We start from the raw sequence: 18,787 nt of genomic DNA on the forward strand, positions 1-18,787 counted from the left end.
GTTAATTGTACATTTAAACAATCTTTGATTCTTTGGATAAAGTAAGGTGTACACTAGGGTGGAGCGATTTTGAAAATTTTTGAAATTTGATTTGCCTGAGCAGCAAATCAATATCTTTTGGTGAAAAAAGAACCTTACTCTTTTTTTTAGTTTAGATGAGTTCTTGAGGTTCCTCTTTGGATTCTAAATTTTTGATGGGTCCTAATATTGTTTAAATTTTTTTTTCTAAACTATATCAACTTGATACTTAAAAGAAGCAAAATAATATGCTGATTTTGAAAATAATATTTGTTTTTATTAAAAAATTAAAATTAAAAAAGTAAAGTTGTTTTTTTCATTAAAAACCCCCGTCCTCAACAAAACGGGGGTTTTAAGGTATATTTTTGCAAGTATTTTTTTAACTAAAAAATTTTTTTAATAATATTATTATTTATTAAAAAAGCATTTTTTTCTGCTTTTTTTGAGTCCAAGGTTGATATGGTTTAGAAAAAAAAAAATTCAAAAATATTAGGACCTGTCAAGTATTTAAATTCCAAAAAGGACCCTCAAGATCTCATCAAAATCAAAAAATATTTTTTTACTTTTATCTTATAATAAATAGACATTGATTCGTGTCTCAGTAATATTGGTTTTTAAACTCTTTTTTTTTTGCTATGAAAATCGCTCCACCCTAGTGTACACGAAATAAATGTGAAAGAATTAGCACGTCTTTTTTTTTCAGTGGTTGTATTAAAATCTTTTTAATTGTTTTGTATTTTGTTTACAACGTTTTGTGGTTTCAAAAAAATGTGTTAGTTTCTGGATTTAACTTGAAATTAGTTTTAAAAATGACAAAAAAAAGAAGAGAAAAAATTATGCACAAATATTTACTTTCATCTGATTTTTTGCCACAACTGCAAATAGCTTCCATTTGGCAAACTATTTGCAGTTGTGGCAAAAAATCAGCACCTTATATTTCTCAGTCCACACTTTCTGGTCAAATATATGTTAAACAATGTTTACAAAAACGCCTTTTAACTCTCATTAAATCACACAATTATAGACCTGTGTTCTGGCCTGATTTACCTTCAATTCATTATCGTAAACTAGCTATGGAATGGTATAAAAAGAATAATGTGAAATTTGTGCCTAAAACAGAAAATCCTCCAAACTGCCCAGAATTGAGAGTTATTGAAAAGTACTGGGCTAATAATTAAAAGAAAAATAAAAAAAACAAAAAAAGCTTTGCATAAACATTAAAGATATTAAAATATCGTTTAAATTAATTTAATGTAGAGTTTTTTTAAATTATATGATTTGTGCTTGCGCAGGCTTGTTACCATAGCTTAGGTGACTATGTATTAATGAAAAATATAAACTTTTTAAGAACATGTTATTTAGGAAAGGTTTTGCTTTATACATGAATGAAATATTTCTTGAAAGCTTTCTCTCTAAAGTGTTTATACGGAGCTTCTACGACAAATTTTTATTTAAAAAAAATTAAAAAAGCATCAAATAGTTTTGATTCTACCACTAAAGCAATAGCTCGAAATTATATTAAGTTTCCACAGGAATAATTAATTTTTTTTTTTAATGTTTGATCTTCTTATATTATTGTATTAAAACTATTACTTGGTTCGAAATAAAAATTGAGGAGTACTTTTTTTTAGTTGTTTTTCTACTTTCACATTTATTTCTTGTACACGCTTTATTATGACTGATGTTAGCTACTTCTTTGATTAACTGTTTTCATTTAAAATCTGATAAAAATGACGGTAAAAGTATTCGAGTTCTTATGAAAAATAAAATTTAAAAATGAATTGGAATTATAAATTTTTAATACAAAAAGCAAAAAGTAAAAAGCAATTAGAAACGGTTGACGCATTAGATATAAATAGTTTACCAAGGTTTTCTATAAAGGATATGCAAAAATTCATCTGATTTGATAGTTAACGTAAAAAAAGTAAATTTGCTTATACTATTTTTTTAAAAATAAAAAATATAAAGCCGAGCTGATTGGGATAAGATTTTTTAATAGATAAGTTGGCGTAAAAATCTAAATACGATCGGCTTGGCGTAGGTATTGGTTAAAAAATATAAAAGTAGAACATACTCTTTTACTAAAGCCATAAAAATCCATTTTATATAAAAAAAAACAACATACAAATATAAGAAAATAAAAAAAAATAAAAAAAAAAGTAATAATGCCAATAGTTTATAAGATCTATATATAGATATAGATATTTAAAAAAAAAAAAGGATACTCTTGGTTTTCAAGCTATATATAGCTTGAAAACCAAGAGTATCCTTTTGTTTTTTAAAATATCTCTAAAACGGCGCATCATTGATTTAATCAATTTATAAAGTTGTATGTTAGTTACTGCCTGTCACAATTGTCTAAATTCAACGTACAATGTTCCTTTCAGTGAGATGGTGTCATCCAATTGCTTTGAAAGGTTTTTAATGGAATTAGTTGCTTTTCAAAAATACTTTTATATTTAAAGCAGTCCATAACGGCATTGATTTTATATAATAGCCGTAAACCGGAAATACCCTAAAAACATTCCCAAACAATCATTTCTTTCCCACCACCATGTTTTAAAGTAGCTCTTGTTTGAGTTTATAAACCTGAGAAAACAAAAGGTACTGTTAGCTCAAAAATGAGAACTTTAATCACGCATGCTCGTATACATACGTTAAAAATCTCTCACTCCATAATCCAAAATAACATGCCTCCCGCAAAATTATGCCTGCTTTTATTGAAGTTTAGTATTCAACAAAATTCAAAATGTTCAACAAACAAGTTTGAAATTGTTTTTAGGCAGATTTAACGTAGTTTGACTTGGTTTTTTCAAGAGATTCTTAAAAAAAAGATAAAAAAAAATTTTGAATTAAAAAACACATGGTAACAAATAAGCAAAAATGTATCAAAAAACATGTTTTTTTTGATGTTTTAATTTTAAAATATGCAATTGTAATATTATAAAAAACAAGAGATTTCATAGACATGCATTAATTAACCTATTAGCATCCCGCTTTCGTAGTTGAGTACGCATTGTAAGTTTTTTTCAGAATTTTTTTGTTTCCATAGAAACTATTTCAAACTTGTATTAACTTTTAGTTTGTTACTTCTTTAAATATAAATCGTTTTACTGCATTTTTTTTACGAAGTTAAAAATTTTTTTTTATTATTATTATTTTAACTATGAGTCGAAAAAGGTTTTTAACACTTAAACAAGCTGTTGAGTATACCATTTTCTGAAGAAATAGTAGCAAATATCTTGGCTCTACGTCCTGAATTAGACAAACTTTAGGATGAGGAAAACATTAATGATAATGAATTAGATGCACCTATAGTCTGTGAAATTGCTGATACTGCAGAATTAGATGTACCATCTGATGAAGATGATAGCAAATTGTTGGCAACATTATCACCATCAACTTCTACGCAAAATGTGATGCCTTCAAAATGCAGATCTATGGTAAAGCCCAACTTGCAGAAAACATCACCAATTTATAAAGCTTTCCCCAAGGGAAACATTGCTGATGAAGAGCTTTACAAAGCATGTCAAGAGTTGGAAAGCTGTTCTATGTTAGAAACGTTTGAAAAACTGTGCAATAATGATTTGGAAACCTGTTCTATGTTAGAAACGTTTGAAAAACTGTGCAATGATGATTTGTTTGAACTTATCATAGCTGAAATCATCAACAGTTAGAAATAGACAAAATTTTGATTTTCTCTGAATATCACACATGAGACTATTGGAGTGAGAGTGAAGGTCTGAGAGTGCAGCTGGCAAAAAATGCGTTCAGTCGTAATGCTTATCTTGAAAAAAATCAAGCATAAATTTTTAAGACAATTCTATAGATAAGGAAAATAAGCATGACAAAGCATTTAAGATTATACCGCTGATAGATCTAAATAAGAGTTTTTAAAGATATTTAAATAACATTTATCTGTGGACGAAATGATGGTTCGATATTACGGACATCATGGATTAAAGCAATTTATTCGTGGAAAACCGATTAGATTTCGATATAAGATTTGGTCATTGATTGGTGGCAGTGGTTATTGTTTCAACTTCTTGCTATATTGTGGAAAAGAAAAGAAACATTTACAGGAACCTCTGGAAACTAGAGTAGCAAATAAAATGTTGGATATTTTAACAATCCAAGCAATTATCAAATTTATTTCGATAATTTTTTTTTCCAGCTCTAATCTGTTTACATTATTAAAACAGAAGGATTTTAGAGCAACAGGAACCGTGCGGGATAATAGGACACTGAAATTTCCTCTAAAACCACTGAATACAATCCAGATATGTCCTAGAGGAACTTATAGTTTTCAATTTGGAAATTCTGACAAAATTTTGATTGTAAAATGGAATATCAATCGAGCTGCGACAATGGGAACAATTTTTGATAAAATTGAACCACTATCATCAGTCTCTCAATGGAGTCAAGAGAAAAAAGAAAGAGTACAAATTCCACAGCACTCTGTCATAGCAAATTACAACAAATATATCGGTGGATTTGACCACCATTATTGGCTTTTAGATAGGCATGCTATTACAGCCAGAGGAAAGAAATGGTGTTTGTTTACAAGAATACTTAATATGTGTATCGTTAACAGATACTTTGACTATGTTAAAATTCATCTCGATGAAAAAATCTCAATAAAAGATTTCAGAAGAAATATAGCACAACTTTACCTCACATTGGGACATGGGAAACGTATACTTGAAGGAAGACCAATGAGTTTACCATCCACATTTTTTGTTCTTTTATTTATTTTTAATTATGCCGTTGAAAGTTACAATTTATAAAATAACATAAATAATAAAACAAATGGAGCAAAAAGAAGACATTAGTTTGTCTTATCATCAAGCCCCATTGTGGCTTCATTACAGGTAGTTTTTTACAATAAAATATATAAAATCGTGATCAACACTTGTGATAAAATATATAAAAAACGAGTAAAAATCCGTTTCATAATTGATAAAACTGTTAATATGTAAATTCTTTTTGAAAAATAAATTTAGAACAAGTAAAAGTAAAAGCAAATAAAAGAAATAAATTGTGCTAGTTTATATTTTTTTACTAAAAAAAAAAAATAAAGAAAAGCCCGTAGATAATAAAAAACTTTGATTTAAATTTAAATTGTTTAAGTGAATTATTCTCGATAGTATTAATCTAGGGGAAATTTTTCAGTTATAATGTCCGCCGTGTTGAACTGAGTATGAATTTAATTTTAATGTAAACTTTAGGATGACTAAGTTGTTATATGAAAATCTGGTAGGTATTTATGACTTATTTTGCTAAAATAGGGTTGAAATATTGATGTAGTCCATATTTTATTTTATGCATAAACTGTAAAACAAGATGTATGTTGATTTTGTATACATTCAACGCTCCAAGTTTGCTTAGTCTGATGACAATTCTACGGGGATGTTTTTGCGTACTGTAGAGTTTTTTTAAATTATATGATTTGTGCTTGCGCAGGCTTGTTACCATAGCTTAGGTGACTATGTATTAATGAAAAATATAAACTTTTTAAGGACGTGTTATTTAGGAAAGGTTTTGCTTTATACATGAATGAAATATTTCTTGAGAGCTTTCTCTCTAAAGTGTTTATACGGAGCTTCTACGACAAATTTTTATCCAAGACCAACCTAGAAAGTTTATGAAATTTTCTCTTTTTATATTAGTATTATTTATTTTTAGATCTATATAGATTTATTTTTAGGTAGTTTATCCTTTTAACAGTGGAACACTTTGGTGGCTCTTTCCTAGTGAAATACATTTTTATTTTATTGCCGTTTTTAATATTTTTTTAATTAAATGAGGGAACTTCTTAACTTTAAGTAAAAAAAAAATTGAACAGTATTTTTTTCACAATATTTCAATAACATTATTTATAAAACTTTTAATTTCAAGTCTTTGAAAGTATGATAATGTTAAAAACAAAAATTAACAGACAGACCAACATTACACTCAACATACATGTATCTTGAGTCAGTTCGAATTTTGTTAGCACTACTGCACATCTCCTTGATGGGTTTGTCTTGATCGGATTGGGAGGTATTAATGATGAAAAATGTCTCTCAACTAGTCTCATTGGATAAATAGAACCTCCAGATTTTAGGTTGATGCTCTTGGTAACGTAATTTGAAAATATATAATCAATAATACTTTGGCGAAATGAAATTGGTGTTTTTGTAAATCCAAGCTCTTTACCAATATAGTAAGCATTATGAACAGATGTGTTTATTAGATGCATAAAGTATTTTTTACACCATTTCTTGACCCTTTTAAGCTCTTAGTTGTAAGTTGTTAACATTTGATCGCCTTGATCAACACTAGGGGTGGGAGTTAAGGTTAGTTTTAGTCTAACTAAATTTAGTCGACTAACTTTTTAGTCTAACTAAATTTAGTCGACTAACTTTTTAGTCTAACAAAATTTAGTCGACTAACTTTTTAGTCTAACTAAATTTAGTCGACTAACTTTTTAGTCTAACTAAATTTAGTCGACTAACTTTTTAGTCTAACTAAGTTTAGTCAACTAACTTTTTAGTCTAACTAAATTTAGTCGACTAACTTTTTAGTCTAACTAAACTCAGTCGACTAACTTTTTAGCGTAACTAAAATTAGTCGACTAACTTTTTAGCGTAACTAAAATTAGTCGACCAACATTTTATCGTAAATAAATTAGTCGACTAACTTTTTAGTCTAACTAAATTTAGTCGACTAACTTTTTAGTTTGACTAAATTTAGTCGACTAAGTTTTTAATTTGCGAAAAATATATTGTTACTTTTACCCAAAAAATACTTTTTTTAAATCTTGTTATGTGTTAGTTCTGAAGTGGTTTGAGCGCCATTTTTTTTAATAACAAATTGCTGTAAGTTACAATTTAGATCTCCATGGCATCTTTTTCAAAGTTGATTTTCAGAGTTTTTCAAGTTTTTGGAGAAAATTTTTTTTTCTTAAGTTTGCATGATATACACTTTGAGTTTTGTAATAGTAAAAAACTGTATCCAATTACTCCCCCCTTATTACTAAGTACTTGTTTTAACTTTCAATGAAAAGCGGTTTAAATCTGGACTTTTTTAATTTCTAATTAAAATGAATCATAAACTATTAGAAAAAAAAATGGTGCCATATTTTTGAAAGGTGTTGTATGCAGAAGCTTTTTCGGATTTTTTTTATAATACCAGCAATCATTTTTTGAGGTAATAATACCTAATTTATTTTGTTCTACACTCATAAAACGCAGTTTTTACAGTGACGACAATATGATTGTAATTGTTACGCAATTAATGTTTTTTATTATTTCTATATTGTGTAATTGAATATATATCTTGTTCAAATCTCAATTTTTTTTTTTTTTTAAATTATTATTAAAATGCTAATAACTAATTATGTATTCGGTATAAAATATCAGCTGTTTTTGGCGGAGTTGTTCTACTAACAAACCAATTTTTATTTAACTCAATGAAAGAAAATGTGGGGCAATACTAGGTACAAACTAAACATTTTTATTACCTAATTGTCACAAATTATATTACGTATTTTAAATTTCTTAAAAACAATAAACTTTAATGAATGTCTTTAAGTTGATTTATTTGTCTTAATTCATATTATGTTCATATAATTTCTCAACACAACAAAATTTAAGGAATGTCTTAACTGACACCTCAAAATAATGGTTTCCCGCTATATATTAGATAAACCGTTATTCTCAAATATATATTTAAATTTACTTTAAGAAATTGCATTTTTAAACTATGTCGAAAAATAATACGTTTTCTCCAATTGAATATGCTGCTCCAATATCTGATTTGATGAATCTGACGAAGAAAAGATTGGATAAAAGAAAGACTATAGATGAACAAAACCCTGCAGATCATAACGATAGCGAAACAAGTTCAAGTTTTTCATCCGGTCAAACAGAAATTGAAGTTGATGCTCAGTCCATTAAAGAAGCAGCTAAAACTACATACGAATATTACTCAATCGATGAGGAAACATCAAAATGGAAATGCAATCGATGTAATAGTAACAGACCTAAGTAAGTGTTTAAATCCAAAGTATAAAGTGCCTTGCCGAAAAAAATTAAGATCTCTTTTAACTGATTTATATCGAGAAAAAGTTGAACTTTTGAAATCAAAATTATTATCAATTAAAGTTTTATCTATTACTACTGACGGATGGACGTCCTGTCAAAACTATAGTTATATATCTGCAACTGCACATTTCATTTCTGACAAAACAAATTTCATCAATTTTTGTTTAGGCTTTGCATACCTTAATGGCCGCCATGATGCAGATAATTTAAAAGAGGCTTTGCTAAAAATTGTAGAAAAGTTTAAAGTAGATGATAAAATAATGAGTATAGTATCAGACAACGCCAGTAACGTACGCAACTGTCTAAATTTTTTAAAAGTTTGTTTAAACATTCAACCAATAAGATGCATGGGACATGTTTTGCAATTAGTTGTCAAAAATGTCATAGACTTAGTTGAAGAAGGTGAAAAAGATAGTTCGTCTAAATTCTTTTTCATTGCAAGAACATTAACTAAGTGCTGGAAATTTTTTACATCTTTCAATCATTCTTCTCAACTTAATGATCTATTAGAGGAAAGTCAAACACGACAATGTGTCGAAAAAAATCACATACTTCATTTGATTCAAGATGTGAAAACTCGTTGGCACTCTACGTTTCTCATGGCAGAGCGAATGCTTAAGCTTCACTCCTACGTAAAAGATATCTTTAATTCGAAACAACAATACAAAGATATGAGAAAATATTTACTCGATGAAGATGAAATGGTTAACTTAAAAGAAACGGTAAATGCTTTATTAAGCTTTAATCAAGTAAGTGTTTTACTATCTGGCAATAGGTATGCAACGTGTTCTTTAATTATTCCAAGTATAAAGTACCTTGAGAAGCAGCTGAGTAAAAATAAAAGTGAAACTCCTCCTTTAATTGTAATATTGAAATCACATTTGTTAGAATCTTTACAAACTTACAAAGATTCATATGAATTAGAGAATAATTCCTTTTTATTGTGTGCCACTTTTTTGGATCCAAATTATAAAAGTTTTCAATTCTTTGAAAAGTACGAAAAAAAGAAATATTTAAAAATTGTGAAAGAATTTTTGTCAGATTTTTATCTCGCAAAAAGAGTTGGTGAAATAATTCCAATTAAAAAGATGACAAAGGAATCAAAAAAATTTAAGTTGTCATTTGAGGATGAAGAAGATGATTCCGGAAGTGATAGTGACAAAAATGTAACCTTAGATTTAAAAAAAGAAATCAGTGAATATATAAGATTGTCAGTGCACGAACAAAATGTTTTAGAGTTTTGGCATCAAAATCAATATGTTTTTCCAATATTGTATTGCATTTCAACGATGATTTTATGTACACCTGCTACCAGTGCACCAAGTGAGCGCCTTATTTCCGACGCATTAAACAACTTGTATGCTAAGCAAAACAGGACGGACGACGAATGTTTTCAATTGTTGATGTTTTTGTACGAAAATTTGGAATTTTTTAATTTGGTTTAAAATTGGTGCAATTTAATCAATGTAATACGGAAATATCTTGTTGTAATAATTATTTTTGAATTTATTTTATTGTTCTTAAATAAAAACTCTTAAATTTAGAACTTGAACTGTTTTGTTTTAAAAACAATCAAACAAGGTTGCAACATGTTTAAAAAATGATTTTATAAAGTTGTTGCTCTCATGTTTGGGACAGGGGGGGGACCCCAGAAACTTGAGGGCTTTTATGTTTCCAGGCTACAATCATCGCAATTTTTTGCAAAGTATCATTATCCGATTTTCAATTTTTTTTTAGAAAAACCAATTGCTTAATTAGACTATAAAACTAAGTGCAAAATATGAACGTAGCAAGTCTTCCCGATTCTATGTTATTTAAATTTAAGTTTTTTTACATTTGTATTTTACAAATGTATTTTACATTTTCATACAAATGTATTTTACATTTTCATGTATTAATTATGACCCACCCAAGTTTATATTTCATAATGAATGATTTCATTAACCTTACCTTTTCTTTATAAATCTACAAAAAATGGCGTCTCAAATGCGGTTTATTTAAGTTGATATTTCAAACTTACTTTTTAAATAAGATTTCTTCTAGTTAACTTTAGATCTTACTTTTGACGCTAAAACTCTTATTTTCTAACAAACTATCTACTCCAGCTTGAAGCAATTTAAAGCCAAAAATTGCTGCTGCCTAGTATACAGCCATATTTAATATAATTAAATGAGTTTATATACGACTAAAAATTAAATTTTTGATACCAAAAAAAAAACATTATTTTGGGAAAAATATATCGTAACTTAATTTTTTTTTAACAAAAAGTGAAAATGTACTTTAAAATGATAGATATTCTGCATTTTTTAAGTAATTAAAAAGTGATAAGAAATTTTCTGGTTTGATAAAGCGACCGCTGCCATTTAACAGAATGTTTATCTTATTTTACAGTTTTACACGATTTAATTGCGGAAGTTGTATTTTTAAATGCGGACGATGAGCCTCTCAGTAAATGCTATTAAATGTTTTGCATTTTAAAAACTCTATTAATACGTTTAACATTTGGTATGCATTTTAGAATAAATAAATTGCCGAAGCTTAAATGTACTTAAATTGTAACAAACATAACCTAAATACGACAACCAATTTAAGCGCAATTCCGTGCTTATTTGTCCGTACGTTGAAAAAATGAGAAAATGATAAAGTTTTAATTATGAATGTAATGATAACGTTGCATATATAAGCTTTCGCATTAAATGTCAAGCTTGTTGAGAAAAATGATGGAAGTTAGCGTTAATAAATTGGTACTTCTTATCGCTTATATGAAATTAAATATTTAGAGACTAAGTATATTTGCTACTATACAGGGGGAGGGGGGGAGGTGGTAAGTTGTAAACTGCCGTAAGAATAATTGCCGATTAAAAATTATACTTGCTGAGTATAAGAATATATATATCGATTGCTGAGATTTGCTAATAATTATAATAACATCTTAATTTGCCGAATGATCAAACTAAATATCGGTAATAGCATGGCCTATAAGAGATGGACGTGCAACCTATTTTTTTTTTTTTTTTGCGAACCATGCTCATTGCGCATTGTTACAAATCTTTTGTTTTAAACAATAAAAATTAAATTATAAAGTCTGTCGGATTCGTCGAAAACTTTTGCTCTCGTCTAACCAGTTACATCAACTTCCTTTTAGTTATTCAAGATAACAGCAACAGATAGCGATTCCACGGCTCAACGAAAAACATTTAACGTTTGAAAAAAAACACGTAACTTTCATGAACTTTACTCTCATATCTTTTTGTATGCTTAAGCAAACACCTTAAGGTTTTTTGCATCAATTAGTGTTACTCAACCTCTTTCCAGTCATATATAGAAAGTACTATGGTTTATATGGCTTCATTTAAATTTTATCCATATCTTAAGACCACTTTTAAGAAAAAAGCTCGAAGCGGGAACATTTTTTTAAAACAAAGCTTTTAGAGGTTAGGATTCCTTAGTACCAAAACACATCCAATTTTTATAAAACTTTCCGTATACATTAAAAAAGGGATGACGAATCAAATGGAATGTGCACACTTTTTAACTTTTATACATAAATTTTTAGTTCTTAGCGTTTCAAAACTTCAAGGTTTATTTTTATAGAAAAAAAAAGTGTTTTTTAAAAGTGTCCCGGTGGAAAGTTTACTCTTTCCTCTTTTTATAACAAGTATTTATTTATGTTTTCTTGAAGAATAGGTTCTAAGGATTTATATATAGAAATTATGTATATATTATATATATATAACTATCTTCCTTCGCATATTTTATGACGTTTTTTGTTTTGATTTTGCGTGACATAATGCAAATTTTCGGTGCCATAACAATGCAAATTTTCCATACTCAAGCCCTATACCTTTCGTCAAAAAATCATCAATTATTGCACTACAAAAAATTCAATAACTTTAGATCCGCTTAACTTCAAAGGCCGAATGACCCCTCATTTTTTAAGTCAAGTCAAGCTCTATACAATGATATAAGTTACATATGTTTATTTAAATAACAAAAAAATCGTCAAGAATGGCTACAATAGAATCAGATTTTAAGTTTAATTTTATATAGCTAGATATTCCTTATATTTTAAGATATAACACTGATAATAATATAGAAATTGAGATCATTTACTTAACTACTTTAGTACATGTATAACTAGAGATATAACAAATAATACAAAATATCAACTAGTTTTGTAGCTACTTAGAGAATATTGGTTTCATGTCCAGGGAACTACTCCATCTACTATATTGCTGTAGACTTATTGTTTATGAATATTATAGAATTTTTTATTTTTATGTTTAACAACAGAAATATATACAGTTAAGGATAAATAACTCATTTATAAAATGAATATAAATACAATAAAAAAAAAATAATTTGTCACAGTTTTAAAGAATTTAGCAAAGCCAATTTATGGCAAACCGCAAGAATAACTAAGTATTTAATATTAACATAGCATGATTTACCAGCTATATATAAACTAATTTTTATTTGACAAAAACAAATGGGTTATTATGTGCCTTTTATGACAAATAAAATAGTATATGAAATATGAAATACGAAAACATGAAATATCTGGCTACATTTTGCAAGATGATTATAAACTTGAATAACTTTTTAAAAGGTTTTGCATTATCAAACGAGTTATAAAAAAGCCCATTAGAAAATACACCTACTAAAAAACAATGCTCAGTGGAATATATATTATGGAGCTTATAGAGTAGTCGAGGCAAAAAATGGCGACATATCAGAAATAATACTCAAAAAATACACAAAACTAAGGCTGGTGAATGAAGCACCAAGGAGTTGCATGAAACCAGACCTTGACTAAAAATTTTATTTAAGCATTTTTAATTTTTGCTTAACTTTTTTCAGTCATTTTAAAATTATCTTTACAGATCTATTTTATTATTGATGGAACTTTGTTTAAACGAAAAAAGTTCCCAAATTTACAAATGTTTATCTTGGAAAAATGATGAAAATCTGTTCGTGCCGACAACTGATTTCCTTTTCCTTGGTGTAATTTGTTTAGTAACTTGTCAACACGTGAAGTAGTTACTTATCCTGAACAGTCTTATTAAACAAATGCTATAAAATTTAAACTAATACCACGTGATCAGAGTTTCTGTTTAAAAACTAAGGGCAGCCATTTTAATAGATTTTTTTGTTTTTTGGTGAAAATTTAGAGTTTGTCGGAAACTCGCATGACTCGCTGATTTCTGCGGCCTCTTTGATGTAAAACAATAGGTTGCACGTCCATCTCTTATAGTTCCATGGTAATAGATAGTGAGTGTCATACCCCCAACACCACCTTCCCTTCTCGCTGGCTCCAATACTATATATCACTAATATGAAAATGAAAATTTATAGACAATGTATAATAAAATCCAATTTTAGGAGTGTTACTTATCTGGGATAATTTTTCCTATGTTGCTATTTTAAGCCTTTGAAATAGGGTTGTTAACCGAAAGGTTTCAAAGGTTTCTGTAAAAAAATCTTTCAAAAGGGTATATACAATTAGTATTTATTTTTATTCGTAACGAATATATAGAAGCATTAAAATTTGTCAAAGTAACTTTCGCAAATAATACTTCTGAAAATTAGACTTTCGCAAGTTGCTATTTCAAATAATGCTCTTCCAAAACTTCCAAAAGTTTCACTTTCGGAAGTAGCACTTGAGAAATGAGCGCTTTTAATAACTACGTTTCGAAATCTATAAAGGAAGTTTATTCGCCTAACTGCAAGAAATGTGAAAATAAAATATCTGTATATATCAAACTGTTTGTAATGAAACTTTATCTTCAGTATAGCAACATATTAAATTTTTACTAGTTTGTTTTTTCAAATAATGATCAAAAAATTTATTTCGAAAGGAAAATTTTCGATAAATCCACTTGAAGAACGGTCACTTACGGAAGAAAACTTGAAATTCTTCATAAAAACAAGATTGAAACGTTCCATTTAAAAAAATCCGTTCAATGAACTAAGTAATTAAATGCTCATAACTCATAAGTGTCAATTAAAATTTTTATCAAGTAAAAAACGCGCATGCAAATTTTTATGAAGTAAAAAACTGATATTATTTTTTAACTGAGTCCTTTCGGTAGGTTTCAAAAATCTTCTTTCGAAATGAATCGATTAGCAAGTTTCTTTTTGCTTGTGATTCTTGCGAAAATTTTATTTTTCGTATATTGCTTTACCAGCGGCGTGGGCAGGATTTTTTTGATGTTTTAGATATGACACTTTTAGGCATCGTGCGAACTCATAACTCAAGAATGTTGTTAAGTCAAATGAAAATGTTTCTCAAAAAAATTGCGGTGATTGGAGCGTGAGAACAAAAATACTCCCAACAAGTTGGCTTTCCCAACCCCGAATTAGACGTTAAATTAAACTGCAGAATGTTAATTAAACGTTCAAAGGGTGCCTTTTTTAGATTCCGTGCCCATTGGGTGTTTATAAACAGTTGCAACAACCGCATTGGTAGTTGTCTCAGAGCTGGGACAAAATTCTAATAATCAAAGTTGATTTAATACGTTACGAATTTGATTTGACGTGCCCCTATGAACCATATTTGGGACATTCAACCGCCACAATAATGTGCCGTCGTGTGTGAAAATTTCATGGCTTCATAGGTTATTCAGTTTTTAGTACTGAAGCTTGTTTTAATCGACTAATTTTAGTTACGCTAAAAAGTTAGTCGACTAAATTTAGTTATGCTAAAAAGTTAGTCGACTGAATTTATTTACGCTAAAAAGTTAGTCGACTAATTTTAGTTACGCTAAAAAGTCAGTTGACTAAATTTAGTTTGACTAAAAAGTTAGTCGACTAAATTCAGTTAGACTAAAAAGTTAGTCGACTAAATTTAGTTAGACTAAAAAGTTAGTCGACTAATTTTAGTTAGACTAAAAAGTTAGTCGACTAATTTTAGTTAGACTAAAAAGTTAGTCGACTAATTTTAGTTAGACTAAAAAGTTAGTCGACTAATTTTAGTTAGACTAAAAAGTTAGTCGACTAACTTTAGTTACGGTTTTTTTAGTTAAGTTAGTTACAATTTTTAGTTTTGGTCACAACACTAATCAACACCACCCATATTTTTGTTATATAGATCTACAACAGCAGGTACTACCTTTACTTTACCAGATATAGTTACTCTGTAATACTATTTTTAATGCATGTGTTTAATAAATAAATGTCGTTTTTATCTCTCCATTTAGTACACATAATACCAGTCCTTTCTGCAAATTAATCCAAACTGGATTAATTTCTTGGAAATTTATCCAGTTTGAAGACCTTTCCGAACTTCTTACTGAACCAGCACAATCAGTTTTATTTACTAAAAGATTTTGATAAAGTTTAACAAAAGTGTACAAATTATCAATAAATACACAATAACCTTTGTTTAAAAGATTATCCATAAGTATCATGACAATATATGTGGGTATATACACAATAACCTTTGTTTAAAAGATTATCCATAAGTGTCATGACAATATATGTGGGTATAAGTGTCATGACGATATATGTGGGTATAAGTATCATGACAACATATGTGGGTATAAGTGTCATGACAACATATGTGACAACATATGTGGGTATAAGTGTCATGACAACATATGTGGGTATATAGTTATAATTATTATTGTTTTATCTTTCCTATGGTTTCCTAGGTTTCAATAAACCATTCCAAATATAACCTGTTTTAGATTCTGATGGAATAAAAGACTTTAAACCAAACCTTGCTTGTTTACTTGGGATATATTGGTTCCAACTCAGTTGTCCTTTCCATAATAGTAAAGATTCATCGATTGCATTATTGCGCTGAGGTACAAAAGCTTTACGAAAACGTGTAAACAGAGAGTCATGAATAAATTTTATTTTTGCGCAATTTAGAGCATTTACTGCTAAATTAAAATTATTAACGAAGTGAATAAATGGATCAATAAGTCTAAACCTACCATACTTGATAACTTTACGCACTACTGGTGTAGCAAATGTCACATTTGTTGTATGATATAACTCATACGTTGGTTTCCAAACAATACTACGGTATAGAATCAACCCAATATATATATACGTATTTCATCTCTTGTTACTGGAGTCCACTTTTTAAACCTTGACTTTGACTTCCGCTGCTTTTCTTTTAGAGTTTATTTGTTCAACTATGTAGTTACAAATGTCATCGGTAACAAAGAATTCAAACAGTTGATGTTGTTGTGAAATTCAAATAGTTGATATGGTTCAAAGGAACCAGTTAACTCATAATAATCACATCAACCTAAAATTTCATCAATCCATAAATAATTTATATTATCTTTTACTTTCAATATTAGAATGTAACTGGAGTTCATGAAGTTCTATATCCGAATCACTGTCTGATTTGGTATATTCTGATTTACTTGAACAAGAAAACTCTTCGTCTGACTCTGAAAAATCTTTGCTATCACTTTCCATCAATAAATAAAGGGCTTCTTCTGCAGTAAATGTCTTACATTTGAATATTAAACAAAAAACATTAAAACTATTTAATTGATATATATCAAGAACATTAATTTAAAATAAAAAGGGTTTGGCATGAGTATAACGATCTTTAAAGTTTATTAGACGTGCTCGATACTTCTGTTGCCGATAAAGAGGATCTTAATTTTTAGCACTATCACATACAATTTTTGCAAAATTTACATGCGGTATTCACATAATTTTTAATGGCATTGAATAAGTGATTAATAAAGTTTAATTATCAAGTTGAACCTATTAAAGCCCAAATTATTAATTTTCAAATATTAATTGTAAAACTCGTGAAGGTGATCCATAAGGTATTAAAATTTATAAAAATACAGTAAAAAAGATTTTGTAAAATTTAGTTTGGTAAACAATAGTTGTCCTCATTTGAGGACACTAGGGACTTATACAAATAAAAATTCTGAATAAGAATTTCAATTTTATTTTTCATGTAGCATTTATTTAAACATTTAATTTCAAATATTGTTATGGTATTTAGAAAAACAGGGCAGACAAAATGTTATATTAAACTTATTGCAAAATGTTTTCGATTTTCCTTTGCAATCTTCATACTGACATAGCCGTTGGTTTTCGCGTTTCTCTTATGTCATCCGTAACATTATTTTTTGAAGTACTGAATTCAGGTATTGTCCCAGATAAACTAAAAATTGCCCGAGTAACCCCTATTGGTAAATCTGGAGGTGATTTTGATACTAATAATTTTAGACCTAAACCAGTTTTCCCATGTTTTTTTCAAATTGCTAGAACGCGTCATGTATACTTTGCAGTTATTTGACGGAAAACAATTTTTTATATGGTAAACAATTAGGATTTTGAAACAACTACTCAACCGACCACGCTATAATTAAGCTAGTTACTCATATATCTAATGCTTTTAGAAATGATTGCTTTACGTTATGAGTTTTTATTGATCTTTATAAAGCTTTTGTTACCGTAAATTCCGACATTCTTCTAAAAAACTTGAAGTGTATGGAGTAAAAAATAATAACTTACATTGGTTTAAAGATTATTTATCAAACAGAAAACAATACACTCACTATGAAACAACAAAAACAACAGAAAGCTCCTTAACTTGCGGGGTTCCCCAAGGCTTGATCTTGGGACCGTTATTATTTTTACTCTATATAAATGATTTATATTCAACATCAAACTTTTTAAATTTAATCTTATTTGTAGATGACTCCAAACAGTTTTATTCACATAGAGACTTTAAGACACTTTTTAACATAGTTAACAAAGAATTACATAAAATAAACGAATGGCTCAGGTTTAACAAACTCTCTTTGAATGTCAAAAAGACCGAATTCATCCAATTTCATAAACCAATTAAAAAATAAATATTCCTCTTAATCATTTAACAGTGTATGACGGTTATATCAGTGTATGACAGTTATATCTGTCTCAGGTAAAGTGACGCTTATATGTGGACCACGGATATAGCGTTGTTGAGTATGCTTTTTTTCAAAAACTTGTATCTCTTTGCATGATTTTTTTCAGTTTTTTTCACCTAAAAGATCTGGAAATCGTTAAATTTTACGGTCTGTCTTTTGTGCGAGTTTATTTTTTTCTCGCAATGCATTAATTTTTTATTCTAAAGTAAAGATTCAACTAAAAAAATGGCGAATGCAAAACAACAATCGGTTCAACTTTAAGCTTTCAAAAAAGATAAAATTATCTCCTATATCTTTTTCAAAATTTATCTCATATATCTTTTTCAAAATTTATCTCATATATCTTTTTCAAAATTTATATGCAATATAAGCTTATAAACATTTATGACATCTATTTGTCAAAATAAAATCTTACTTAAACAAAAACATATTTAAAAAACCTTATTTAAACACAATGACTTATTTTTCAACATTATTTGCATACATTTTTTGGAAAATTTCTTGCATCATACCGCGGAGCTTTTATTTGAAACCAAATAGTTTTTAAAAATTTTTAAAAATTTTTCCAAAATTTGGAACTTTCTTACTTTTAAAATACAAATTGAAAAATGTTATTTTCCCAAAAGATTATATATTTGAGTTTTCCTGATCTCGATCCTTTTTTATAAGTGTTTTATAAATGTAATCTAAATGTTCAATTGTATTTTTTATTGCATTGTAAAAAGGTGTGTTTTAATGGATTTAGGTAAAAAGATGTGTTTTAATGGACATTTGTTTTGTTTTCTT

The 18,787-nt window shown here is 28.2% G+C and overlaps 2 protein-coding genes across 2 annotated transcripts; both read left to right on the top strand.

Annotated features, from left to right (window-relative positions):
* The first annotated feature begins 3,947 nt into the window (after nucleotides 1–3,947).
* LOC136086446 (piggyBac transposable element-derived protein 3-like) lies at nucleotides 3,948–4,805 on the top strand. Its single transcript, XM_065808742.1, has one exon. The coding sequence runs from the start codon at nucleotides 3,948–3,950 to the stop codon at nucleotides 4,803–4,805; it is 858 nt and encodes a 285-aa protein (XP_065664814.1).
* Nucleotides 4,806–7,764: 2,959 nt separating this feature from the next.
* Nucleotides 7,765–9,550, top strand: LOC136086447 (uncharacterized). Its single transcript, XM_065808744.1, has 2 exons — nucleotides 7,765–8,029; nucleotides 8,274–9,550. The coding sequence occupies exons 1-2, from the start codon at nucleotides 7,765–7,767 to the stop codon at nucleotides 9,548–9,550; spliced, it is 1,542 nt and encodes a 513-aa protein (XP_065664816.1).
* Nucleotides 9,551–18,787: the final 9,237 nt, after the last annotated feature.

The sequence above is a fragment of the Hydra vulgaris genome, chromosome 10 (assembly GCF_038396675.1).
Source record: "Hydra vulgaris chromosome 10, alternate assembly HydraT2T_AEP".
Classification (NCBI taxonomy): domain Eukaryota; kingdom Metazoa; phylum Cnidaria; class Hydrozoa; order Anthoathecata; family Hydridae; genus Hydra; species Hydra vulgaris.

Excerpts from the sequence above, each read along its gene's own strand:
- LOC136086446 (XM_065808742.1), top strand. The coding sequence starts at position 3,948 with ATGATGGTTCGATATTACGGACATCATGGATTAAAGCAATTTATTCGT.
- LOC136086447 (XM_065808744.1), top strand. The coding sequence starts at position 7,765 with ATGTCGAAAAATAATACGTTTTCTCCAATTGAATATGCTGCTCCAATA. Across the intron at positions 8,030-8,273 it reads AAAATGGAAATGCAATCGAT|GCTTTGCATACCTTAATGGC; the intron begins GTAATAGTAACA and ends ATTTTTGTTTAG.